The sequence below is a fragment of the Morchella importuna genome (genome assembly GCF_003444635.1).
Source record: "Morchella importuna strain M04M26 chromosome Unknown Morimp01GS002, whole genome shotgun sequence".
NCBI classification, from domain to species: domain Eukaryota; kingdom Fungi; phylum Ascomycota; class Pezizomycetes; order Pezizales; family Morchellaceae; genus Morchella; species Morchella importuna.
Window position 1 is genome coordinate 574,935 of NW_025763399.1, and position 26,429 is coordinate 601,363.

The window sequence follows — 26,429 nt, forward strand, 5'->3', positions numbered from 1 at the left end:
CATTGCTGGACGAAGAGAAAAAAGGAAAGAACTACGTCATGGCCAGCAGGTTATATGTGTGGAATGAATAAACTAAGGCTAATTTGCTCTGAAAACCAGCGGGAGATTCGAAGAAAGGAGATTTCCAATACAATATTTACCCCTTGGTCTTCTCATTGCTATTTCGTGCTTGATTCCGCAGCCTTACTAAGAAGTCTTGGAGCTAGGCGCCAAGCCATTAAATCGAGTGAGAGCATATGATTCTCTCACACACATTGCAAGGTTGGAACAACTTCGAGAGTCATATGACAATTTTAAATTTCTACATCTACCGCCACGATACAAGAACACAATTTTTATCCCCCCCCCATCATCCCCACCCCCCTCCTCCAAACTACTCAACTATGAACCAGTCTAAATTTAAGCGGTGCTGGAGCTGAACCAGACGGTGGCACCAGCCGAAGTTGTGAGGGCAGAGAGGGCGCTGACGGCGTCAAGAGTGTAAGTGTAGGGGAGACTAGACGAGGTGATGGTTCCAACGAGAGCCTCGTTGGTGCCAATGCCCAAGTCGTTTCCGGTGGCGACTGCATAGCCGGCGTCGGTGGAGTAGCTATTCACTCAAATTAGTATGATACCTCATGCGAGAAAAACGATGGAAAGAGGGAAAGCTTACATCGCATCCTCGGTGTTGACAAAGACGTTGTTCTCAATCAACAGCTGCGCACCATCACGGGTGTTGATTCCGTCATTGAGGGTGTCGTAGTAGTTGTTGTAGATGTGGCCGGTTCCGAAGCGGAAAGAAGGTCCACGGGAGTTCAAGTTCTTCCAGTAGTTGTGGTGGTAGGTAACAGTGAGATGGCCAGTGTCCTCAGCAGAGTTGCTGTCAGAGTGTCCAACAAGGGATGCCTTCCAGTGGTCATGGAGGTAGTTGTAGGAGACGGTGATCCAGTCACAACCGTGGGTGATGTCAAGCAGGCCGTCGTAGTAGTCTTTGTCATGGTCCATGTCGGAGGAGAGATCGTTGTGATCGATCCAAACATTGGAGGAGGCCTGAATGGCAATGGCATCGGTGGATGCAAGAACCTTCTGAATCTTGAGACCACGAACGATAACGTTCTCCACGTTGAGAACTCGGATTCCAATGTTGACAAGGGCTGGAAAACATTAGTAATTATTGACTTTGCAGCTGCGCAGAACTATGTGGGTGAAGACTTACTAGCACCCTGAGCTCCAAGAATCGAGGTGTTGGAGCCAGGCTTAACAGCAACGCCCTCGGACTCAGTAGAGGTGAGAGTACCGGAGACAATAACAATTTTTTTCGCGTCACCTGCGACAGCGGCTGTAAGTGCGGCAAGGGTAGTCACGGTAGTGACAGTACCGCCACTACCACCGGTGGTTCCACCATTCTGGGTAGCGAACTATATACCACGATTGTGTAAGTGTCTAGTTGTTCAAAGGCCTGAGAGTCAAACTTACACCAGTGGTGGCAACAGTGCTGTATCCGGTAACAGCGCGCTTGCTGATGGATGATGGAATTGCAGAAACTAGCTGCGTCAAGCAGACCGCGAGAAGAGGGAGCGAGAACTTCATTGTAAAAGATTAAAACCGAGATCAAGTGAGAGGTATCGAGACAGAGAACTCTGTTGTGATGGTGAGAGAAAAGAAAAAAGTTCAATCAGCGGAATTGCAGCTTCTTTATAGCTGGAACTTGGAGTATCGACTTTGACATATTCTGGTATCATGGAGCAATATCGCGCCATTGTAATCATCATGGAAGGCTCTGTCGGTAGTCGGAGGATCTTTTAGCGAGAGAGTTTTGATAACTTCAGGGACAAACTACAGTATTGCCCTGCCGATCCCAATTACGAATTTGGAGTTGTCCTGAAAGAGATACAAATAACCATGCCAGGAGAGGAGCCATACGCAGATCTTGACACTTTTCGGTATTAAGCAACGCCATGGGGGAAGTATTGAGGGAAGAAATTCCGGGGGTCTGGGTCTGCAAAGCTTCAGAGTCGGCCCTAGTCGCCGAGAGATTCTTACAAGCCTTCTGAAAACGGGGAGATTTTCACATGCCCTGGCAGCAAGTGTCATGTCGCTGTGCAATGTCCCTGCCTATCAAAGTATCCTCTACGTGCGGGGATTGGTGTCGATCTTTGTCATGTTTCCGGTTTTCTAGCCATAGTGAGCACATTTATTATAGCAAATACTGGGATTCAAGATCTCATGCAGCATTGGCGGTGAGCTTAATTACCTTTCGTGCAACTACAGGCGAGAAGCTTTTCACCCGTACCCCGAAGAAATCTTGTGCACCTTGTGCTGCAGCTTACTCGTCCTCCGAATATTTAGCGGAACGAATGTAGTGTCCCCTCAACGAAGTCGATGGAGCGTTTCAACCGCTGTTCTGTATACGTAGCTTCTCCCTCTGTGTAGAAATTACGCCAATGATCCAGCTGGACCCACTAGTTTCAGAATTATAGGCAACAAAAATGATGCTACCTGGGACCTTGATCGAGATCCATCAATATAGAACAAGAGTTCGAGCGTCGCGGCCTGGGTCGGAGTTCACGCCATGATAGTCCGACATGTGACATGGGGCTACCTAATATCTGCAAAACCGAATTCTGTTGTTGTCCCTTGCTGGAGAGTCCGGGTGAAGATCACACCCGTGTAATCAATATGGTAGACGAGAGGGCCGAGAGAAGCTCGATAATCAGTAATCTGAGCCTATATAGAAATCATGCAGATATATGAGCAAGTAATTCTAAGCCAAATAGAGCTTCACTACTAGCTCTTTTCTCCGTACGCGGAGAGTTTTGCGGGGTACGTATGTCTGTACCTGCTGTGCTAATATCGAGGTCTTGGCTAAAACAGAGACCCATGGAAATCCCCCACGAAAAGATGCCGAGCTTCCGGAAGGTACAGCTTCGAGCAGGGAAGCTGACATGTACTTTAATTTACCCCTTCCTCAAAATGTCATCTTCAGCGACAAGCATTTCGCAATACGCTGTTCTTGAAACACCTGCCGGTCTTGGCCTACTTTGACCCGAAGCGCGGCGGATCTGGGGGCTTCTCTTCCGCTGCAAATTGGCCAGGATCATTTCACTCTGCAGCATGCTGTCACGTCAGCCAACGGGTATTTCATGTCAACTAGATATTCGGACCCAGGTTGTATTCACTTTCAGATATGTATTGGGCATGCCTTGAAATTGACAACACAAACGGAAACCTCTTCTCCCGCCTCGTAATCAGGAACGTAAATGTCGCTGTCAAGCTTTCGGTGGACCAATTCCCCGAATTCTGGAAATATTTGACATGCGGTAAATCTTGAGGTTTAAGCCGATCGATACGAATGACACAAGAAAGGTTTGTCGTTTCGTGAACAAATACCTTAGAATGCAGCGATGGATTCGAGTAACTAAACACGATCGGCTATACCCATCTGTGAGTCATTAAACAAAAATAAACTCGCTCAGTATCTTTGAAGAGAATCATTGAGTACATACTGCAAACCAAATCCACAAAATCACCTCTCCTCACTCGCCTATGCACAGGGTTAGGGTTCCCCACACAGCCTGGTTTTCAAAAGGCTCGGCGATGACCCATAAAAACCCCCGAGAGGCTTATTTATCCCCACGACCGCAGCTTGTGGCACATCTTGAGATCTTTCTGGCTCCTAGAGAGACGGTTCTACCCGTCCTCGGTGAAATATGGATATATAGCAACTGCACAAGCAAGGGTAATGAAGGTGGAGAGAGATGATGAGTGATTGGTCGGAGAAACACCGGCTTTGGGGGGTACTTTGCGGACAAGGTTTAGATTACTAAGGACATGTATTTAGATGGTACGACAAATGTATGTACTTTCGCACGGGCTCTAAGAAGTATCCAACGTGCGTGATAGTACGTAAGCACTTTAAGTGAATATATTATTACAACAGTACAATGCAGCATTAAGGGGCATAGAATCGTTACCAATGATTGAGAATGAATACTAAATGTGAAGTACAATACAGAAAAGCCCGATGTAATTCGCACCGTTATAATAATTAGTGATGTGATGCGGGATCGTGTGAGAATACATACATGTACGAAGTAATTAACTCACATGCTGCAAGAACACTGTAAAAAAGCTGCATGTATCACTACCGCAGTGGAGAGTATTCTGATTGACCCGGTTGTAATTTTATCAACCTTTCCGGCACGGTAGTTCTTGTTCAAGTCAACATACGGCAACCAAAATTGACCAAAGGTGATATTTGCAAGAGTTGCAACAACACCGATAGATATTCTGGTGTCATGGGGACAGATGGGGGGTATAACTATAAGTACGTATCTCAGATTGCAAATTCTACGCCTAGGGAACAGTTAAGAAAAGAGCTAGGTGGCCCAGCACGGGCATGATTTGTGATTTTAGTTAAAATCTGCCAAGACTTCCCGCAAGAACTTTCACAGTTCCTGTAGAATTGATCGGAACATATAGAAAAGTATATTTTTACACACCTAGAACATGTACTTCACGCAAGGCACAATATCACTGCAAGTGCGTGCATCTTTAAAAGTTGATGTGCTGTGGGGAAAAAAAATGCCTCGCCGCTGTACGACGACCTCCGCTAGAAGTCCACATAGCAACAAAGAACTAGTACAACATAAGACTACTAAAAGTTAACTACATAGTCCATATTCAGGGCCCGCGGTGCTAAATCAGAGAAAAAGGCGTCGTACATACAAGTACATACCTACATGTAGCGGTCTATATTACCACTTACTCAACCATTTATATGATATCAACCACCACGCCGTTTCTTCGGACAAAGGCGGTGAACAGCAGGAACAGACCAAATCCTTCCTCCCCCAACCTTCACCGGACCAGAAATCTCAACACTGAGAAGAGGCCAGCCATGAGTCCTATTAAAACCGCTTATTTATGTGGGTGTGAGATTCAGGGCTAAGGATAGACACACAATGCTGTAGATTTTGACATAGAATTCTAGAAACTACAAAACGGATAATGAAATAGTTCTGTAGTGCTGATAGAAGATCAAGTGGGAGAGAGCGGGGGGGGGGGGGGTACTCTGTGTAATATCCTCTGTATACCGTGCTATCATATATTTTGTCCTTGATATGTAGGATATACATCTTGCGATTTTTATCTAAATACAATTGCAAGAGATTCGAGTCCACTTTTATCGTGCGCACACCTCTGGTCATTGAAGAGACTCGACCTTGGAACAGTATATTTTACATCTCACTCTTCAAAACCTTCTCGTAGACCTACGATTAGCCACATTACCCTCCACATCTCAAACACCACTACTCTAGACCCATCGTAATACTCTATTTCCCCATGACTCTCGCCCGAGACCTCTCGCTCCACCCATGTCGAACCCTGCGCGCCTTACATAATCCCCATCACTCCCTGCACTTTACGTAACCCGTAGATCCCAGCAAACATTCAGATATGCAATAAACGGCCTCAACAATATCTCATTGGTTGCGTGGTGTAGTTGGTTATCACACTTGCCTCACACGCAAGTGGTCCCCGGTTCGAGCCCGGGCGCAATCATATTTTGCTCCTCTGGCCTATGTATTTGCATGCGCGTGCGCTCGGTGGCGGTGATAAAAATATCAGGGTCTTTGCCTGTTTATTGTGGTGAGGTTCTGCAGGCGAGAATGTTGCTGAGCTAAGGGCCCGTTTGGCTGCAAGTCAAAACGGAGTTACAAGAGGAGGATTTGTATGGCAACCACATAACTCCATTCCATTTTCTTCAAACCTACATTTTTCCAAAAAGGTTTGTGTTCGGGTAGCTAATTTTGTAACTCTGTTAAGGTGTTGAAACGGAGCTCCTGAAAAGTAGGGGGTACCTACTTTTCAGCTCTTGCAGTCATTGCAACCAAAAAAACCAACGTTAACAATCATTAACAATCAGGTGTTTGGCAACCCAAATAAATCCAAACTCCATTTTGGAAAAGCTCCACTTATCCTCTCCTAACGGAGCACAAAACGGAGTTTCGATACCCCCACAACAGCTAAACGGGCCGTAAGTAGTAGTGCTTTAACCCTCCTCTTATCGTAAGACAAATCGCTCCGATCGCTCCTGTCACTATATAAATATACTGATATTCGTTTTCATAGAAACGCCTCTGCGCTATCCCGTCGTGATATCAAGAACAGTTCTTTGTCGAAAAACACGCGATTCCGAGTGATGGACAATGATACAAGCGGGGGTGGGGCCTCTATCGAGACAACCATTTAATTGCAGGCGGCAAATACCCGGGTTGAGGCAGTCTTTCTACGCGAGGTGTTACAAGTGTGACACGGGTAGACAGCACTGAGCTTAAGTTTGTAGCTTTCGGTATTCGGCATCCGTGTGGCTCGGCCCCGGACGAGGTTGTTGACTTGTTCCGAACCGGGTGTCTTCCAACTATGTATGTACTCGTACATACGTATTGCGGGTTCTCAAAAGCAATGGGACGACGCAACGGGCTTCAGATTAATAATTTCTCAACCACGACCAACTATAAAGAGGTTATATGATAAATGATGATGGCGGTATCAGAGATATGAGGTGTATTTTTATTCCGTATTATTGTTCGTTGGTTGCAGGATTGGGTGATCGTTGTAGTGTTTGCGTCCCATTATTTTTGACCACGGCCCGCAATACATGGTATCATGCTACGCAGAGCCCGATATTGCATCAGTAGAAAAAATCGAGAAAGTTGCTCACCGAGTCCAGTACTTAGCTTGTGTGTAGGTAGTATAATAATTCAGTGATATCGTCCGCCTGTTCTTAAGGTCCGTATTATTTCATGTCCAGGTCTTAGCTCGGGTTGGGATCCCCAGCAGAAGCTGACCAATCCACTCAGAGGCGCAGATACTTATCTGTATGCATGCAGCATGTAGATCTATCTCGCGGCGGGAGCGGGGGCGGGGAGCCGGGGGGGGCAAACCTCGGGTATCCCTGCTTCCCCACACACTCACAACCACAACCACAACCTCGACTCCGACCTGACCCCCCAATCACGTACAAGCCAGAAACAATCGGTATCTTCGACACTGACTCTCACATACATCACGACCCCCGCCGCACAATGAAGCTCGCAGTCGCGCAATACGCCACGCGCGAAACCTTGGCCAAGACCATGGAGCTCCTCGAGCGCGTAACAAAGGAGGCCGCCGCCGCCGACGGCGTAGATCTCCTCCTCTTCCCCGAGGCCTTCCTGGGCGGGTATCCGCGGACGTGCAATTTCGGGGTTGCAGTGGGCTCGCGCAGCGAGCACGGGAGAGACCAATATTGGAAGTATTGGCAGCAGTGTGTGGACCTGGGGGACTCGTGTCCCGATGGGACGGGTGTGTATCGGGAGGGGGCGGGGGACGGGACGAGGGAGAGATTGGAGAAGGCGGCGAGGGAGACGGATGTGTTTTTAGTTGTGGGGGTGGTGGAGAAGTGTGGGGGCACCTTGTATTGTGCGTGTGTGTTTGTGGATCCTAAGAACGGGGTGGTGGGGAAGAGGAGGAAGGTTATGCCGGTAGGTGATTTCTACTTGAATCGGATGTGTCTGGCGGTTGATGGTGTGTTAGACAGGTGCGGAGAGGGTGGTTTGGGGGGTGGGATCGCCGAAAACATTGAAGGCTGTAGAGGCAATGCTCTGCTACGAGAAGGTGACGCTGGGTGCGGCAATTTGCTGGGAGAATTAGTAAGTTCCCTAGCTATCAAGTATTGGCGCAGGAGCGGCCTCTGACCACAATCAAACCCAGTATGCCACTTCTCCGCGCATCGCTGTATGCGCAGGGCGTAACAATATACCTCGCACCCACTGCTGACGCCCGAGAGTCGTGGATGGGCACTATGCGTCACATCGCAATGGAAGGACGCTGCTTCGTGCTAACCTGCAATCAGTACGTGGAATCCAATACACTCCCACAGTACGTAGATGGATACGTCGACAATACGGGAAGCGAAGAGACGCCGACGGTTGTCTCATCAGGTGGAAGCGCCATTATAGGTCCGATGGGGGACGTGCTGGCGGGTCCGATGGTAGGCAAGGAGGGGCTGCTAACATTTAATGTTTGGAACATGCAGAAGGAGGTGATACGCGGGAAGATGGACATGGATGTAGGCTTCAGTGGGCATTATGCCAGAGGAGATGTGTTCAAGCTTAGTGTGGAGGGCTTGGATCTGAGTCCGCCTTAATGAGGGGCCGGCGGCGATGGGAGTGATGGCACAAGACAAGGCTAAGTTTGTAATCGTTTTGGCTTGGGCCGTCGATGAAGAAAAAGTCTTGAGAGTGTTGCGAGAGAATCGTAGTCCCTTACTACTACGTACATATATACATAACTCTCTCTGAACAAGAAATCATGCTCTCCTTGAGAGAAACATTTGCGGAAACAGTGCAAGCTCTGTTTTTTTGGTAATCTGGTTTGTGCCGGTGCTCCTGCTAGGGCCATTTGAGCTGGCCCGGGCAAAATACAGGTAGAATCCGGCCCATTTAGTCGTAGCCCGGACCATCTAGTGAGTATATATGGGCCTTGTCAAAAGGCCGTGATGCCCTATTCAGCTTTTCAATGGGCCAGGCTGCCGCAAGCACCCCGCAGCGTCTCCGGACCCCCAAAGACCTAGTCCTTCCGATCCCTGATATAAGTTAGATATATATTATTTGGGCATTATTTGACTGCGTATAGGCCATTATCAGACCTGTACAACCATTTATTAGCGACGGAAAAGTCTTGTAGTGTGTCTCGAGACCTCAGAGCAACCATAGTCTTGTCTCGAGAGAATTCTTTGTCCCTTTATACTAGTTGTATTGACGTGTTTAGAAACAATGGCTCGAGACATCCTGTCTCATGGCCATCACTATATAGATGAAGTAGTGGGGAGATGGTTCTTGGGCATCAAGGTGTATAATGCAAACCTCGAAGAAGGCACGGAGACCCGATAACAACAGTTGTCGTTTTGTTTGGGGGGGGGGGGTGAGATAACGGAGTGACTTGATTCTTTTCATGACCAGGAAAGGGCCCAACGAGCAGTTATGTAGGTAAGTAGATAACGGATAAGTGTCGTCGATATGGCAGCGACATAAGTTGACACGATAGCCGAGTGATAACTCGTGAGTGAAATGTTTTAGCGGGAGTGATGTTTTTTTTTTGTTTAATTCATTAATTGCATGCAACCTTACAGTTATGGCAATATCACACTACCCCAGAACTACCCTACTGCCTCCGCCACCTCTCGTCGTAACAAAGGAAATACTAAAGAAAAAGAAGAGAAAAAAGAAGATAAAACTCGTTACTCCTCGTCCCTTGCATCCTTCAGTGTGCCCCATCCTGGCCCAATTCCCTTCTTTCTTCTTCGGCTTCCTCGCTACGTCCTTCCCTTTCGTGCCTCCACTTTGAAAACTGTTTCCATATCTTTGAAGCTGCTTCGATCCCGCTGGCCGTCCAGAGTAGCTTGAAGTGGGGGTGGGTGCAATGTGCAACAAGCAACGTCGCCTCACAATAAAACTCCTAGAAAGATTACCGAAAACTGCCCATGTGGCTATATGTGCCCAGCGAGAAGTAATGTCTTCACAATCAGCCTTTACTCTCGTGTGGGCAGACCTTCTGCTTGCCCTTTCGCTCAATTAATTTTACCCATCGATCCAAACCATTTGAGAGTAATCAGTCTATTTCCTTTTAACCAGCTAATTGATATGTAGCTATATGCAGGGCCGGAACGGTCGGTTCAGTTACCATGGTGGTGGACTGTACCTACGTCCATCTTTGCATTGACAGAGAGAGGCACAAACCCCGGGAAGGGACATCACGCTGCGCTAGTCTAGAGGTACAACAACGGGAGTGAGAACCCGTCCGATCTGCTCAGGTTTTGATACGGGACTCCTGTGGGCGGGAAATCGGAGAGAGTGTGCGATGTAGACTATACCTCTCTAGCTTAGCTCTGGGTCTAAGAAAGTCAGTGCCCACTGATCTTGTCAAAAACCAAACCTACAATCCCCGATATCCAGAACTTTGTAGTCATATATCGTGCTAATAATTTATAAAGTCGGCTTCCGCAGATGCAGATATAGTCATTCTCTACCAACTAAGAGAGGATAGATCTAGAGTACTGAATTGTCAGTCCCGAGGCCAAGAACCTTTCCCTTCCTTCCGCCATGGAAAGCTGCCAGTACCCGGTATCGATATCCATACTAGTGCCCCGTAACGAACCCAGAGCTCGAGTCAAAAACAGCGTCACGAACTTAGCCTGTCATAAACAGTAGTTTTTAACTGTCAGATGTCATGAACTAAGCTTGATTTCCACTTCAAATTTACCCCAAGATTGCCCTAATCCACCCCAAATTTCATTTTCTAATCCGATTTTACACCTCGAGTTACCCTAATCCATACAAAAATTCGGTTTACACTAGTGATTAGTTCATAACCATGACACCTAGCTTTCCTCAAGCCAGTTTTTAACCAGTTTAAAACTGTCTGTTAGTAACACAGTTTGAAACTCCCGAGTTCGTCACAGGCCCCTAATCCATACCTCCTTAGCCTAGACGAAAAGAATGCACTGGGCCTGCAGGTAGGCGGGAGGGTAATTTATCGGGAGAGTTTCAAAGAATGGTTCCAGATCTAATCCGCACGGCTGGAAGACGCATGCTTGAATAGGGAGCATATCGGGGGTCACCGCTGTGACTGTGCCTGCGCCAAACGCCTCGACGCGACAGTGACATGGGTAGGTACTTGGTGCCGGGAGAGCGAGGCAAACAAACGGTCTTGTAAGTAATTGCTGGCTTTACCGGGTGTGATCGCCTTAGCTATAGTTCGATATCAAGGCTAGAACTAACAGCAATATGAACTAGATAGACAAATTATACATGTAGTCAACCAAAATCCTCAATGTGAACTTAATGGTTGGTTACACCCCCGGCACTTGATTGTCCTCTCGACGGATTGAGGTCCAAGGTACATATCATGCGAACAATCCCGGATACTGGCTTTCAGCCCCTCCCCCGGAGAAACGGATGGTGCCGCTGAACTCTATCGAATAACGCGTGCTACGATAGAGCGAAGATTTTAACGGTTGTTCCACAGAAAGGATGTTTTCTAGGATGCGGTAACTGTGCCTGAACCGAAATGGCTGCTGATAACAGGTACGGGTTACACAAGACCGCGGAGGAATTAAATCCATTTCTTTCCCTACTGAAATTTATATAAGTGTTCAAGGGTAGATATATATATATCTTATTGCTTTATCGTTGTGAAGAGGTTAGTACAGTTACAGTCCCTGCATCGATCAATATAATTTATTTAATTGACCCGTTTAATTAGGCCCCACCGATTTAAGCTCCTGCTGTGTACAGTAACGAGTTGTATGCTACATACATCAAAACGGCATATCTATCGATGCGCATCGCGACACCTGCTACTTTGGATCACATTACCCGAGCAGCTTGGTAAGTAGCTAGTAGCACATCAACCGCACATGGAAAGATATCTACTTTATAAACTGTTGATAAGTAGAGTCCATATCGCTGCAATGGCTAGTGACACAAAGAATACAATATAGTAGGCAGTCACTCTATATTGCATTTATGTCTGTATATGGACCTGCAAATCTCCACAACCATCTCTTCACGCCTTGCCCCTTACATCTATCTCGATTCTGGACCCCTCTCGAGATAGAGTTAAAGCTGAAAAAGAAGGTTGGGGCTAGATGGACGCGGGTACCCGGAAAACCATGTAATCGGACGATTTTAGGCGTGAACCATTTTTTTTTGCCTCCTGAAGGAAACAGGGGGGAGGCGTAGGGAGTGAAAGGAAGGGAAGGGCTGCTCGTAGCTAGGTACTTAATGCTGGCTGTTTGTCTTTCAATCCGGGTTAACTCTATCATCCTTCGACCCATCGTCGAGGACAATTCCAAGTTGAACACTTAAGGAATATATCCGTCTGGGAATTGTTGGTAAGTAAGTTTCGAATACAGTAGAATAGAGCTGTGGTTAACAGTACGTTTGCTGGAGTTATAGGCATCATTTTCAATCCGTAGAATTTTGATCCTGTGATGGCGGTGTTTACCAAGATATGGGTAGCGCTTGCGGTGGCACTGCTACTCATAAATATCCAAGCAACAGCAGCAGAAAAAGTTTCGAAAAATCCAACAGACACAATCACTAGCGGAGGCATGTTATATCCCCCCGGTACCGAAACATCGATCGAAACTGACATTCCGAGGACTACAGGAGACAGCACTCGCAGTGGCTACCAAAGCACCCACAACCTCGACCCCAATGTCGTCTCATCCGGCAGCTTCAATCAAATCTGGAAGCAAAAGCTCCTCGGAAACTACAACGGCTTTACCGAACGTAAGCTTTGACCGTAATCTATTGCTTTCAAGTGCGTCCTAACTCCGCAAATGTAGAGATCTATGCCCAGCCGCTCGTCTTCACGCCCCCCGGGCAAAGCCAATTCGTCTACGTGATCTCGCAAATGAACATCGCCTACCGCCTCTCCGCCACCACCGGCGAGATCCTCGCCTCCCGCCAGCTCGCAATTCCCTTCCTTGTAAGCCCCGACCTCGAAGGCTGCAACGACATCGCCGACTGCGTCGGGTCCACTGCAACGGGCGTCATTGACCCAGATCTCGGCGTGTGGTATGTCACCACCAAGACATACGTCGACCAGACCATCAACACTCCGCAGGGACTGAAGGCAGGGCGTTATTACATTCATGCACTGGACGTGATGACACTGGAGAGTAAGCCGAATTTTCCCATCCCGCTGGAGGGCATTGTGGCCGATAATGCGCCGTGGAGGGTGTTTGAGGGCGGTAAACACCACCAGCGGCCGGCGCTTCTGCAGGTTGGTGACTATGTATATGCCGGATTCGCATCGCATTGTGTGCAGTGGAACTTTACGGGGTGGGTCATTGGATGGCATGCGACGGAGGGGAGGCTGTTAACAAAGTATGCGATGGAGGGGGGCACAGAGAAGAATGGCATCGGAGGTGGCATCTGGATGTCCGGTGGTGGGCTGGCGAGTGATAATCCGGGGAGGATGTTCTTTGCAACCGGAAACGGGTATGCGAGTCAGCTTGCGGACGACCCAGTTCCTGGAAGACAGCCGCCCACATCGCTAGAAGAGGCCGTCGTCAATATGGCGATCAACGGTGATGGGACTCTGACACCGACGGATTTCTTCATGCCGTGGGAAAAGAGAGATTTGGATGGAATGGATAAGGACTTGGGCACATCCGGGTTTGCGTTGTTGGATCCAAAGGTGTTCTCGACGGATAGTGTGAAGAGGATAGGATGTGTGGCGGGAAAGACAGGGAAGCTGTATTTCCTCAATTTGGATGATCTGGGTGGATACCAGATGGGTGTCAATAGAAAGGATAAGGCGTTACAGGTAATCGAGATGGCAGGACCCGTCTTTGCGACTGCGGGATCGTGGCCGCATGACGGCGGATATGTCTACGTTACGCCCGTGGGCCACCAAACCGTCGCCTTCAAGTTTGGCAAGAATAGTGCTGGAGAGCCTGTTTTCATACAAGCAGGTGTCACAACGGAGAGTGCAGCAGGCCGTCAAGGCGTCGGGCATGCTGCGGTCACATCACTGAATGGACAGCCTGGCTCTGGAATTCTATGGATCTCGGATGTGGATGGATCGAATCTGAGAGCATATGGCACTGTCCCGGTGAATGGCATTTTGCCGACTCTGGCGTTGCTCAATAATGTCGGGCAGGTAAAATTCTCTAGACCAACATTTGGGGACGGGAAGGTGTATTTGACGAGTCATACCGGATATGTAACCGCCTTTGGATCCCCCGTAAATATGCCGCTGAACTGCTCGTCGCCGTACGATGCCGGAACAGTTAATATTGGAAATACCTCTACTGTTAGTATCATCTGCCAGTCAAAGATCCCTCTTACAATCAATACTATCGATCTGGATATTTCGACGAATTTCAAGGCATTTGGATATACTCTCCCGAAGACCATGGCAGCTGGAGAGACGTTCATCTTTAGTGCCAACTTTACACCACAGACCGTCGGGCCGCTTAGTACAAATATCAATATCCGCACTACCAACGGTGGAACCGAGCAGTATGCCGCCAACACCCCCGTCGGCATCCGCGGTGTTGCCCTCTCACAGACACCAATCTTGACCATCCAGCCCAACGTACTATCGTTCGGCGAGTCGATCGTCGGTGCAGACACGGCCGGAAAGGACCTTCAATTTTCTATTCAAAATGACGGACAGAGCCCGCTGGTCATTACTAGCTACGAAATCAGCGCAAATAGCTCTACAGGGCCGTTTTTATCAAACGGGACGACCAAAAGTGGTCCGTTTACTTTTGTAAACCTTCCGCCGGTCGGGTCGTCTGTTCCCGGAACGTCATCGATCTTGACGACGGTCAATTTCAATGGCACTGAGGCAGGGTACTTTACTGTATATCTGCGAATCACTACGAATGGCGGGAGAAAGGTTGTGGGCGCGTTCGGAACTGCAGGGTCTGCACCCAAAGCAGTGCTGGAGTGGCAGCGTCCAAACGGGACCTGGGTAGAATTCAAAGCCGGTGTTCCGTTCGAATTCGGGCAAGTTCCACTCGGGACACAGCAGTTCAGGACTATGCGACTGAGCAACAAAGGCGGAACAACGCTCACCACCACCATCTCCAAGCCACCTGTATCCGGAGCTCTCGCCGCCGTAAATGCGCTTGGCTCCATCGCCGAAGGCTCCCAGATTGCACCGGGAGCATATGAGGAGGCTTCGTTGATTTGTTCGCCGCCGAAAAGCCAGGTGAATGAGGATCCGACTACCCTGAAGGCGGTGTGGACAATGAATAATAATGATCCGACATTTGGGAAGCATGAGATTGATTTTGTCTGCAATGGCGCTTCGACTCAGGTTGGCCCGCTGGATTCGAATGGACAGGCATGGTATCGGTACCTGGGATGCTTTAAGGATGCGAATCCTGCGAGAAACCTGGAGGAGCTGTTGTATTATAGTGTGAATAATACGAATGGGATATGCCAAACGGACTGTTTCCAAAAACCGCAGATGTTCCCATTTGCGGCGACGCAGTATGAGGGTGAATGTAAGTCTTTCCCATGATATCAACTGATGTGTTTCATTTTGCTGATTTGATATATTTTATAGGTTGGTGTGGGACCAAGGCGCCACTCGTGAAGGTGGCTGATACGTATTGCCAGTATCTTTGTAAAGGTAATTTCCAAGAGTATTGTGGAGGGGATGGTGCGTACATGAGTCTGTTTGCAGACAGGCGCCAGTACACTCCCGGGAATACAACCATCTCGTCTTCATCTTCGAGCATTGCTTCATCCACGACTATGATTCCTTCTTCTATGCCTTCTGGCAATATTTCGTCTACTATTATCATTTCGTCTTCAACAATGTCGAGTAACCTTTCAACAACTCTTACTATTCCAACAATCTCATCCACCTCTGTCATCTCATCGTCCACCACACTTCCGTCCGCGGTCCCTACAGGCAGCTACCAATATTTGGGCTGCGCAAACGAAGGGACAAATGGCCGAGCCCTTTCCAAAGATGCCACCGCGAGCTCAACATTAACTATTCAGAAATGCCAAGAGTATTGCACCGGTAAAGGCTATCCTCTCTCCGGAATGGAGTACTCCACCGAGTGCTATTGCGGCCTCACTCTCGAGAACGGCTCCATAATCGGCGGCACAACCCAGTGCATCATGGCCTGCGGCGGGGATCCTGCGCAGATATGCGGTGGTCCGGGAGCTCTGTCGGTGTACAACAACACACTATTGGGTGCTCCAAGAACGCCGGCTGTTGTGCCGAGTGTGAATACGTATCTCAGTCAAGGATGCTACACCGAAGGCTTGAATGAGCGGGCTCTTGCCGGGGGCGCGACGGCGGCGAATAATATGACAGTTGCGGGGTGCGTTGGGTACTGTAAAGCTGCAGGTTTTCGATATGCGGGGCTGGAGTACGGTATTGAGTGTTACTGTGGCTCCGCAATTGCTGCGACGGCGGCAAAGGTCAATGATGGGGATTGCAACATGTTGTGCGGCGGCGATGCATATGCGTACTGCGGAAGCGCCGGGAGACTCAACATCTACCGCGACATGACCGCCAGCAACTCCACCAGTTCAACAATCATTACCGTCTCCCCAACCACTTCATCAACACCAACAGTAACCTCCTCTATCGCAACTCCAAGCGCAACAATAAGACCTAACTTCAAATACGTCGGCTGCACAACCGAAGGCACCACCGGCCGCGCCCTCGCCCTCGCCAGCTTCGCAAACTCAACCATGACGCTCGAGCACTGCCAAGACTACTGCACGACCCTCGGCCACGCCCTGTCGGGCGTCGAATACGCTAGTGAATGCTTCTGCGGCGCACATCTCGAGAACGGCTCCACTCTCGGCTCCTCCGCATGCACAATGCCCTGCGCCGGCAACGCGGCCGCAATCTGTGGCGGGCCTAGCGCGCTGAGCGTTTACAACAATACGGACATTGGGGCGGTGAGGGAGCCGGCGGTGGTGGCGGGTGCGGGTGGGTATGTGTCGGCGGGGTGCTGGGCAGAGGGCGTGGGCGAGAGGGCGCTTGCGGGGACGGCGACGGCGGCGAGTGGGATGACGGTGGAGGCGTGTGTGGCGTTCTGTAAAGAGGGGAAGTATAGGTATGCGGGTGTTGAGTATGCGACGGAGTGTTATTGTGGAGCGGGGCTGGCGGCGACGGCAGTGAAGTTGGGGGTGGAGAGATGTGGGATGGTGTGTGGCGGGGATAAGTATGCGTTTTGTGGCGGGGCTGGGAGTCTGAATGTGTATGTGGCGGATGCGGTGTCGAGTTCGTCGGTGATGCTACCGACTTCATCGACCACTTTGGCGGCGTCGAGCTCTTCAGCTGTGTCCAGTTCTTCGGTTATTCCTTCGAGCTCTTCGATGATTATTTCGAGGCAAGTTTCTAGTTTGACATCGTCCAGTGCTTCAATTACCAGTCAGAAAACCTCTGCTACAACTACATCTCCAACGTCTTCAACATCTTCAATCCCCACCGCAAGGCCAGAGTTCAAATACCTCGGCTGTGCAAACGAACCCTCCGGCGGCCGAGCCCTCTCCAAAGCCAGCTTCGCAAACAGCACCATGACCCCCACGCTATGCCAGGACTACTGCACAACTAAAGGCTACCCCCTCTCGGGCGCCGAATACTCCACTGAATGCTACTGTAGCACCACCCTAGAGAACGGGTCCACGATCGGCGGGTCAACACAGTGCGTTATGGCATGCGGTGGAAATCCGGACTTGGTCTGTGGTGGTCCCAGTGCTCTGTCGGTGTGGAATAATACGGCGATTGTGCTGTCGAGAGCGCCGAAGATTGTCGAGGGCGTGGATGGGTATGTGTCGCAGGGGTGTTATAGGTATGTCCTTTTTTTTCTCCGTTTTGTTTTTTTATTTGATTTCTTGCGTGGGGTGGTGCTGATGTCGATGGCGGCGGTAGTGAGGGCGTCAATGAACGTGCACTGGCAGGGTCGATGACTGCAAGTTCGGGGATGAACGTGACCGTCTGCGTCGGTTTCTGTAAAGCGGGTGGATATAGGTACGCTGGTGTCGAGTACTCTACTGAGGTATGTAGTTCGAATCTATTCTCGCAAAAATTGGTAACTGATGCATGGCGGTAGTGTTATTGCGGTGCGGCGATTGCGGCAACGGCAGCGAAGGTGGCGGACTCACAGTGTGGGATGCTGTGTGGTGGCGATGCGTTTGCGTATTGTGGGGGTGCGGGGAGGATTGGGGTTTATGTGGCGAATGCGACTGCCGCGAGCACGAGCACGTTGGTGTGATACTCAAGGGCCACAATCTCCATGGTCTCTTCGTTGATGCGTGCCCCCTTGGTAGGTACATAAAACGAAGTTTCATTCAGTTCTATTTTACCTTAGGGAGGGAGATGAGTAGGTGTTAGGAGATTCTAATTTCATATATCTAGCAAGCATACAAATAGCTAAATTTTAATCAAATTGGGAAAAACATGACGCCAGCAGCCGTTAGATATTTCTGTGATCTTGTGTATCTTTTGAAGTGGAATTACGGAAGAGACGTTTTCAGTAGGAAGGGTGGTTCGAGTGATAATCCGTGAAGAAAATAGATATCTAGAAATCTTTGATCAACCGTATCCAGAAAGGGTCTATGTACCATCCCTATGAGAATAACAAGTCCGTAGGCCATACCACGGAGCATCAAGGCCGACGGCCAATACTCGAGGACCACACAAAACAGCGGTGTCAAATGGCCCTAGCAGGATAATCAGTGGAGGTGATATTTGCTAACATGGTTTTTCTATAAGAGCCCAACTAGTGGGCTTATGTGTTCCCGTGTCATTGTTGTGGTTTTCGGAATAGTTACAGGGTTAGGGGGGGTGGCTACAGGGTTAGGGGTGTGATCACAGGGTTAGGGGAGCGGTGCAGGGTTAGGGGAGAATAGATATCAGGATTAGGTGTAATTGATAGAGGGTAGGGGTTAGGGTTTTGTTTTAGTGATTTTTAAAAAAATACTTAATAGAGTCTTTCAGTGCAACCCTGTAACCCATTTTCAAAGTGAAAGGGAAATTCATGCAGCCAAGAAGCAATGAAGCTATTGACGAAGAAGGCATAGAGGAAGGCCTTGAAGCTGTAGGCTGAGAAATACTTGAGGACTGAAGATTCTGCACTGTGTATTTCTGATAAAGTGACATGTCAGCTGCAATGGTAGCGCATGCTTGGCTGCAGGAGTTTCCGTTTCGCTTTGAAATGAAGAACGGGTTGCACTGAAAGACTCTAATGCGGAGAACGTGGTCGGGTTTGGGGAGACCAAGTAGGCCGGGGAGACGGTTGTTTTTCATCATTCTCCAACAGGTAGGGAAAGAAGAGCTCCGAGGTCAATGGCCGGATTTGTAGTGACGAGTATTAATTGATTGCCAGCTTCATGAGACCTGCGTCTAACGAGAGCTCATATGGAAGTAAAGGCCGGCGTTTTATGCCTACCAGTATGAGGAGTAGCTAAAGAACTCTTTTGCAGTAATCAGTAAAAAGTCAGGATATGAAGTGTTTAAGTGCACTAGCGCCAAGATATACGAAACCCTAACCCTACTATCATGTAGAATGCCAAATCTACAACTTTTGCGAATAGAATATGTATCTCGATAGCGCTCCAGTATTATGTAGTTAGTCGGTCCTATGGGGTGATAGGACAGGGTTATGCTAGGGCTGTCGCTGGAATTTTTGTTCAGGGGGGTGCTTGATATGGGGGAGGTGTATTAGTGGGGATATTCTATGACTCTATTGTATTTACTAGATTGGGTTGCCGTGTTGTAGTTTGGTGATAGAGGATTAAAAGAGTTTTGGTTCTTGCTGGCCTCTACTCTACATACAGACAATAATCCGTCGTCAGGACCGGTAGAGAAAAGAACGAGTGATGTTCTGTGACGCGGCGAGGGCGAGTGATAGAGCATGAGTGATCTTGCTGTGGGTATTTTGGGTGAGCTTGAGGGCGAAGTATGAGGTGGAAACTGTTTATAATAGTGGAGATTGAGAGAGAGGTAAATGTACAAAATGAAAATAGGAAACCTTAGTGAGATATGTGAATCTGTTCAGCTCTACGCCTTAAACTACGATGCGGAGGAGACTGGAAACAGCTAAGATGCCGCAACCAGCGCAGAAAATCACCCAGAACTTGTCCTTGCCCCCCTACTGGCGCCCTCTGCGTAGGCGGCATCCTCCCTAACAGTCTAACACTCCACCAACACCCCCGCGCCCCAATCACACACCCCACCTCCTCCCCCTTTACCCCCTGCACCAACCCCACCTTCTCCAACAACGCCCTATTCCTCTCCCTCACCCACAGTGTACTCTGCATCTCCTCCTCCGCGCCCTTCTTCACCGTCCGCACCACCTTCTGCACATTCGGCACACTGAATCGATCTGTCTTATCGCGCGGGCGCGAGTTCTGACAGTCGTCGCTGTTGCAGTCGGACAGCAGTACGAGGACGATAGTGTTGGGTAAGGATTCGATGAGTGTGTAGAACTTGTCCATGCTGCCGGAGGTGTACGGAGTACAGTAGACGCCTGTGCTGAGCGTGTGGGTGCAGGGGTAGAAGGTGAAGGTGCGGCAGTGGCGTTTATCGTCCGTGGCAGCTGGAGAGAAGAGGATTGTTAGAAGATTAATCTCATTTCGTAAGGGGGAAGACGCTTAAGAAGAAGGGGAAGAGGTGGGGTGAAGTGGTATTTGGTCTTAATACTCACAAAGTAACCAGGCATCCTCCGGCGTCACCTCCGTCTCGTCACACGAGCAGAAATAGTGTTTCTTAACTAGGTGGATACACATCTTTTTTTGTCGACCTTCGATTCCGTGATGCTGAGTTATCAGGTTGTTGCAGATTTTGTGGCTGGGGTGTGCTGTGCCTGTGCTTTTATACTGGCCGCAGGGCTTGGCGGGTACTATTTATTGCTGTTTATGGTTTTCTTGGGTTGATGTTAATGAGAGAGCGTGAGTTGGGGTTTGCCATTATAAGCCGAATTCCGGTTGGAGCAACTTGATCGTGGAATTGTTGCAGTTGAATATTGAAAAGTGTCAATGATGCTTGTCACGTAAAATTGGAGTGCGAACAGCTTCAACCTGAATAGGTGCTATCCCACACACCACAAAAAAAAGCAACTAAAATTCACAAAATGGCGCGGCAGAAAGCAAAAATAGGGACTATCTAAAGAATAAACCTCTACCAAAAAAAATATCTGTCGCCTAAACAGCCACTCCGATGCTAATCTGCAATTCGCAGCTGGCTCCCCCTTACGCACCTTAGTACGCACCTCTCCACCACCAATCCACCCCGCCCCCCCGCCTCGGGCGTGTATAGCTGCCGCTTTCACTGATTATTATATGACAATTCTACATCTACGCATTATGATGTATACCATGTTGTATAGCAGGGTACATATGATGGTCTTAATTGGGGTTGCCACGGATGAGGGGGCAGTGTAGCCACTTGTGTGGCGCTAGCCTTTGTGCGCTATACTTTAAATATGGCAGGAGACAGATGGTTTAGAATGAGGTTTTGATTTCATTGCGTGGATATAGAAAGTAAAGTAATGTATACGAATACATATATAGAAAGACCAAGTAGCTGAGGTACTCATAAAACAGGAGGCTAAAATAGGATAATACTATTAGGCACTTAGATAAGGAAGTAGTAGTAGTAGGTGAAGAGTTGGATATGGGCTAATTAGAAAACCGACAACGCTCGCCAGCGCCAAAGAGGCTAACGTTATCCAGCAGGTGCCTATTTCTCTCCCTTGACCAGATAAGTTCCTCAAACTCCTGTTCTCCGCCTGGCTTTACCCTGCGTGGGACCTCTGGTACAACTGGCTCGCTGAAGCGGCCGGTTTCTCTTCGGTGTCGCCTTAGTTTACAACCCCTAGAGTCGTCATTGGCTGTGTTCGTGTGTTAGTGTTTGAACTGATAGCAGAGAGTCGGGCCATAGGGACTTACGATCTAGATTACAGTCGTCCAAGGAAACAAGGATGATGGTGTTATAGCGCTTCTCCAGCTTCTTACGATACCCATGTTCATCTCCCGTCCACTCTACGCAGGGAGTACCGTTGATCTGCATCAGGTTGCAGGGATAGAAGGTGTAGCTAGTGCACACTATATCAGTGCTGAAATAGCCCTTGACTATGGTCTATTAGAATATAGCTATGGAATAATATTGTTATAAGGATCAACTTACTCATGAATATGGCGTCGTCTGCATCGAGTAACGTTCTGCGGCAGCCACAGAAGTAGAAGTCTTTAATCTGGTAGATGCACATCTTGATTTATGTTATGGAGACTTTAAAACTAGAGTGTATATCGAATCTCTCTCGCTTTTGGGAGCTAAGAATCTGTATAAAGATTCTGGTACCTTCTGTATTTCTCAACGCCTATGGTGTAGCTTATATCGCCAGGAGTATCGAAACCATGGGCGAGCATCTAGTTCGAATGCCTTCCTTCACATTTAAAACACTGCTCTTGTATCACAATTGGGAGTGTCAGAGGTTATAGAATCTGAGGCCGTAGCTAGCCTTCACCCCACACAGAGGCAGATTAAAGAGTCGTGCCCCGTGAAGGAAAGTATAAATCGGTGACAGGCAATTTTGTGCCATGCTGATTTGATAGTATCTGTTCGAGTCATGATTTTGGACTAGTCATTCCATAAGCTACGCGGCGCGGAAACAAACGGAATTGACTGTTTATTGCACTGTTAGCTCCCCGGTGATTGGTATTTGTCGAGGTTTAAAATGTTCCTTGACTAGCCTAGTTGCTAGATGTTGTCTCTTGCGAGCCCCTGTGTGAATGTAGGTTTAAGTTGTAGGAATGCCGATAAAATGTGTGATTTCTGATAATATCAGAAGAAGGAAGAGTTCTTCACGTAGGTATGTATAGGTGCCTATAGTTAAAAGCTCTAAGGGCTCTTTTCCCTTAGCAGACTGAGTTCTTGTCGAGTCCCCCCCTGGAGCTCAATCTCTTCCACTCCCATACAAAGGTGTAGTTAAAGATGTAATCTTCACATCCCTTCCTGTGAAGAGATCTTTTGAGAAAGGTAATACCCTATAAGCATGGGAGCGGTAAAAACGCGATTGAAGTGTTTGTTGCTTATCAGAAGCTGGATGACCAAAGCTGTTGCTCATAATGGTTGCTATTGTCAGTGAAACATGGTGTTATTTCCGGGGTGGTGATTCTGCCCAAGTTCATTGATAAGAGGCCAGCTATACTAATCATGGGGAGAGCCAAGCGCTGGAAGCAGGAGGTCTGGAGTTTTGAAAAGAGAAAAAAAAAAGTGTTCTGTTTGAAAGTGGAATTACTAAGCGGGATTCGAACCCGGTATCCGCTGTCGTCATAAGTTTCCTAAACCGGAGGCATATACCACTATGCTAACAGAACCTGGAGGACTGACTGCTGGGAATGATTTTAAACACACACGTAGACGTAACATCCACTAGCTTGGCCGGCGCTAAAATGTTTACGTTCGTGCTAGGAACACCCACTATAAACACGTATCTCGCCTTTATTTGCAGATATATACTCCTGCCGAAGATGCTGTGCCTCTTTACTGCCAGGCACGTAGGGATTATATTAGTCTCGTACTCATCCCCTACTTAGTAGCAAGCTACTCTCGCCAGTAGGGTCTAGAACATTATCTTCCTGACAAGTGTCGACCGAGAATGTGATATAAGAGCCGACAGTACGATATAGAAGGCCGACTTGTGATATTGGGGCAGAATAGAACTTAATTTTAATGTCGGAAGCTAAAAAAACTTTATTTTTTTGTATATAAATTGAGCCCAACAGTCACCCGACAGCCCAACACCACATACAAAAAGATCTCACTCAAATGGGAAAGATATAGCACCAGCCCGTCCACTGAAAGCACGGAAGCAGATGGGCTGGGGGCGAGCCTAATCCACCCCTAACCATTACTCCAACCAGAGTTTACCATAAACACCCCAACACTAGCCGACCAAACCAAATACCCAAACTCATCGCAAAAACGCAAAAAGGAAATCCAAACAAGAAATATCTCACAAAACATAGGCCTGCGATTAGAGGTTAGTTCCTCTCTCTCTCTCGGATCAGCTGCATGAGTATCTGTCCATCAACACCATCTATGGGGCAACGCTGAGGCCCGATATTTGGGACCCCATCAACTGTAATCGGGTTGTTGAAGTGGTCGGTGCTGCGTTTGCCGTTGCCAACTTTGCAGCCCATGTTTATATCCACTGACATCATGTTAGCTTGAAACATTTAAAAAGTGAAGGGCGGTTCTTGGGCTCCAAAGCCTGTCTTCCCGGAAGACAAAGATAGGAATGCGGAGTGTATTATCAGATTAACTATTTTAGTTTGCCCCTGTCTGCCTTCCAATAAACAAAACCCGGGGGTCCCAAGCCCATACGCAAATCAGGAAATCAACATACCCCTCATATTACAGTCCGTGAGGTGCACCCTAATAATTGTGTCCTCGCGAGCCTCGATTGCGTGGCGGTACTTCCTCTCGCTCCTGTGGTTCACGCATGGATGGCCAGTCCGCGTGAAATTAGCGCAGGCCGTGAAGCTGTACTTGCGGCACATCTGGTTGCCGTTGCCCTCTGTCTATGATGTTAGCTAGAGATAGAGAATAGCTGGTGATGTTACAGGGAAAGCTGGAACAACTAACCGCACATTGTGGCGTCCTCGGGGCCGACGTAGATATTTGGGTCGCTGCAGAAGGGGTATTCGTTGATCGTGTAGATACACATAATGGCGGTGGTGCTTTTTGGATTAGTGATGGGAACTGGATCGCAGATCGGAATGGTATGAAATAATACTTCTCAAGATGAGGTACTAGTGAGTGAAGTGGAGATTTGTGGCTTGGTATAAGGTCGCTTGGGACTAGGGCTTTTATGGTTTTCACGTTCCCTACATTCTACAGAGTTAACTACTATGAGACCTATAGGAGCCCTGATATGCCATGAGCACGCGACCAATCATTTCAGATATTAGGTTTTGCAATACGAATAATCCAGCAGGGACCATGTGATTGGGTGGCATCCCCGAGGCTAGCCTTGTGGTCAAACGTGGTGTCATGATCAGTAGTACCCGCGGACCACACAGCCCGAGTATCGAACCAGAATCAACAGTTATAATCTTCTGTATGGGATTTCAATTTATACCATCCGGTGCTTAGGAATAACTCGAGATATTTGCTCTCAGTTTCTTTCGGAGGTCTTCTGACTGGGCTTAATGGTCGATTCAAGCCCTGGACTACAAGTCAGCGCTGGTATTTCCACCATGAAAGAATGTTAAATGAAAGTTATTAAAGAGTATACTATGCCAGTAACAGAGGGCTCGAAATTGCTCGGGGGTGCCCTTTCACACATCTGTGTATGGTGTGTGACATCATATAATATCACTCGCTTTTGGATAGTTGAAATATGTGTGAAGCTAAGCATAGCATAAATCCGCAAGTTCATATGGCTCGGAAAGACATAGAACCATTTAATATGTCACCAAGACGGCCTTTGGTGCCCAAGTTGCAACTTTGTATAAGAGAAATGCGATGTGCTACACTCAGATTACCCTCGCGGGATCGCCATGGGGAGGGCTCACAGGTATTCAAACCATATTTCTCAAGTATCAAGCCCCAATCCTACTGTTCCTCTCGTCGTTGGATGTAGTTCCGGGGTTCTGAGCATAAGAGCTAGGGTCATGATGTATCACTCAAGTGGGTTAGGGTTCGCGGAAAATATTAGGGTTCTAAATACGCTGCCTAGGGGGCCAGTTTCTATTGGTTATATTGTTAGCCGCATTATGCTGTAATGAGTTCTAAACCATCGAATATGATTGGTTAAGTATTCGTCAACCAGAGGCTGTTATCGTCGTTTTAGCACAACGAGGGAGATTGAAATCGCTGTTAGGGGGGTTGCATACTGACCAATAATATTTTTATATCCTCATTCAGCCCACCATCTACCTCGTGTCTCAAAGGAATACCTAAGAGCTCAAAATAGAATACCCATATCCAGATGCTCAGATTCTTAAGCTTTGCCCCACCCCCGGATTCCCCCTGTCCGATTAGATTCCAATATCAACACTGCTCTATCCAATAACCACCTTAGCGATATCAACATCAAAATATGTGCAAGTTCACGATCATCATGTACCCCTTCTGCGGGCACCCATACAAGGAGGTTGCCCCAAAGTATGCCCGCAACGCGGATACGAACTACGGCAACGGCGTCTGCCGCCGGTACAATATCGCCTTCTGCGAGCGCGCCAAAGAAGGCATGAGCGGGCCCTGTGTCACCTATAATAACGATGAGACAGAGTATCGGTGTGCACTGATGGAACTGCCGGATACGGTGGTGAAGGTGGATTATAATGACTGTGATCTGGAAAGTAGTAAGTTTGAAATGTTTCCGGAGGCAGTTGTCGCCTTGAGGGCTGCATGGCTAATAGTTTGGGGGTCAATAGATTCTCTCGGATGTAAGGCTGGGACCCCGAAGAGGGAGACGGATAGGTTTGGGAGGCCCGCGACTAGGACTATCAGTGGCGGGATATTTACGGGGCCGAATAGGAGGGTTCAGAGGGGGTATGAGGATAAGCAGTATAGGTATGATAAGAGTTGGGAGAGAAATACCTAGGGCGGGAGCAGCTGCGTAGGAGTATTATGTATGGCGTGATTTTCGTTTTTTACTTTTATGCTGGGTTGGCCGTCAGGGATGCGGGATGGCATGTAGGCTGACTTGTCAACCTTGCCGTGATCGAGGTTTCTTTGTGTGATTTTTGCGTCAGGTTGCCTTCTTCAATAATTAATTGATATATTTACCTATTTCCGGAAAGCATGAAAGGGAACTATATTTTGTTCCGTAACAAGGCCCAAGATCCGTCGTGAGTTTGCTCCATTTGGGAGACTAAGATGTAGGGCCTGGG

The 26,429-nt window shown here is 48.2% G+C and overlaps 7 protein-coding genes across 7 annotated transcripts; 3 read left to right on the top strand and 4 right to left on the bottom strand.

The window, feature by feature from the left end:
* Window positions 1–399: 399 nt before the first annotated feature.
* Window positions 400–1,569, bottom strand: LAJ45_01040 (uncharacterized protein; the record flags this gene model as incomplete). Its single annotated transcript, XM_046110638.1, has 4 exons — window positions 400–589; window positions 653–1,133; window positions 1,196–1,397; window positions 1,456–1,569. 4 exons carry the CDS (start codon window positions 1,567–1,569, stop codon window positions 400–402), a joined length of 987 nt encoding a protein of 328 aa, XP_045975816.1.
* Window positions 1,570–7,070: 5,501 nt separating this feature from the next.
* LAJ45_01041 (uncharacterized protein) lies at window positions 7,071–8,072 on the top strand (the record flags this gene model as incomplete). The annotated part of the gene is made up of 4 exons (XM_046110639.1): window positions 7,071–7,508; window positions 7,561–7,676; window positions 7,738–7,878; window positions 8,063–8,072. The coding sequence occupies 4 exons, from the start codon at window positions 7,071–7,073 to the stop codon at window positions 8,070–8,072; spliced, it is 705 nt and encodes a 234-aa protein (XP_045975817.1).
* A 3,947-nt stretch (window positions 8,073–12,019) lies between these two features.
* LAJ45_01042 (uncharacterized protein) lies at window positions 12,020–17,797 on the top strand (the record flags this gene model as incomplete). Its single annotated transcript, XM_046110640.1, has 5 exons — window positions 12,020–12,320; window positions 12,377–15,055; window positions 15,118–17,374; window positions 17,455–17,581; window positions 17,636–17,797. The coding sequence occupies 5 exons, from the start codon at window positions 12,020–12,022 to the stop codon at window positions 17,795–17,797; spliced, it is 5,526 nt and encodes a 1,841-aa protein (XP_045975818.1).
* A 1,853-nt stretch (window positions 17,798–19,650) lies between these two features.
* LAJ45_01043 (uncharacterized protein) lies at window positions 19,651–20,312 on the bottom strand (the record flags this gene model as incomplete). The annotated part of the gene is made up of 3 exons (XM_046110641.1): window positions 19,651–19,716; window positions 19,776–20,122; window positions 20,231–20,312. 3 exons carry the CDS (start codon window positions 20,310–20,312, stop codon window positions 19,651–19,653), a joined length of 495 nt encoding a protein of 164 aa, XP_045975819.1.
* An 891-nt stretch (window positions 20,313–21,203) lies between these two features.
* On the bottom strand, window positions 21,204–21,793 carry LAJ45_01044 (uncharacterized protein; the record flags this gene model as incomplete). Its single annotated transcript, XM_046110642.1, has 3 exons — window positions 21,204–21,415; window positions 21,474–21,656; window positions 21,712–21,793. The coding sequence occupies 3 exons, from the start codon at window positions 21,791–21,793 to the stop codon at window positions 21,204–21,206; spliced, it is 477 nt and encodes a 158-aa protein (XP_045975820.1).
* A 1,777-nt stretch (window positions 21,794–23,570) lies between these two features.
* Window positions 23,571–24,256, bottom strand: LAJ45_01045 (uncharacterized protein; the record flags this gene model as incomplete). Its single annotated transcript, XM_046110643.1, has 3 exons — window positions 23,571–23,740; window positions 23,936–24,106; window positions 24,175–24,256. 3 exons carry the CDS (start codon window positions 24,254–24,256, stop codon window positions 23,571–23,573), a joined length of 423 nt encoding a protein of 140 aa, XP_045975821.1.
* Window positions 24,257–25,654: 1,398 nt separating this feature from the next.
* On the top strand, window positions 25,655–26,140 carry LAJ45_01046 (uncharacterized protein; the record flags this gene model as incomplete). The annotated part of the gene is made up of 1 exon (XM_046110644.1): window positions 25,655–26,140. The coding sequence occupies one exon, from the start codon at window positions 25,655–25,657 to the stop codon at window positions 26,138–26,140; it is 486 nt and encodes a 161-aa protein (XP_045975822.1).
* Window positions 26,141–26,429: the final 289 nt, after the last annotated feature.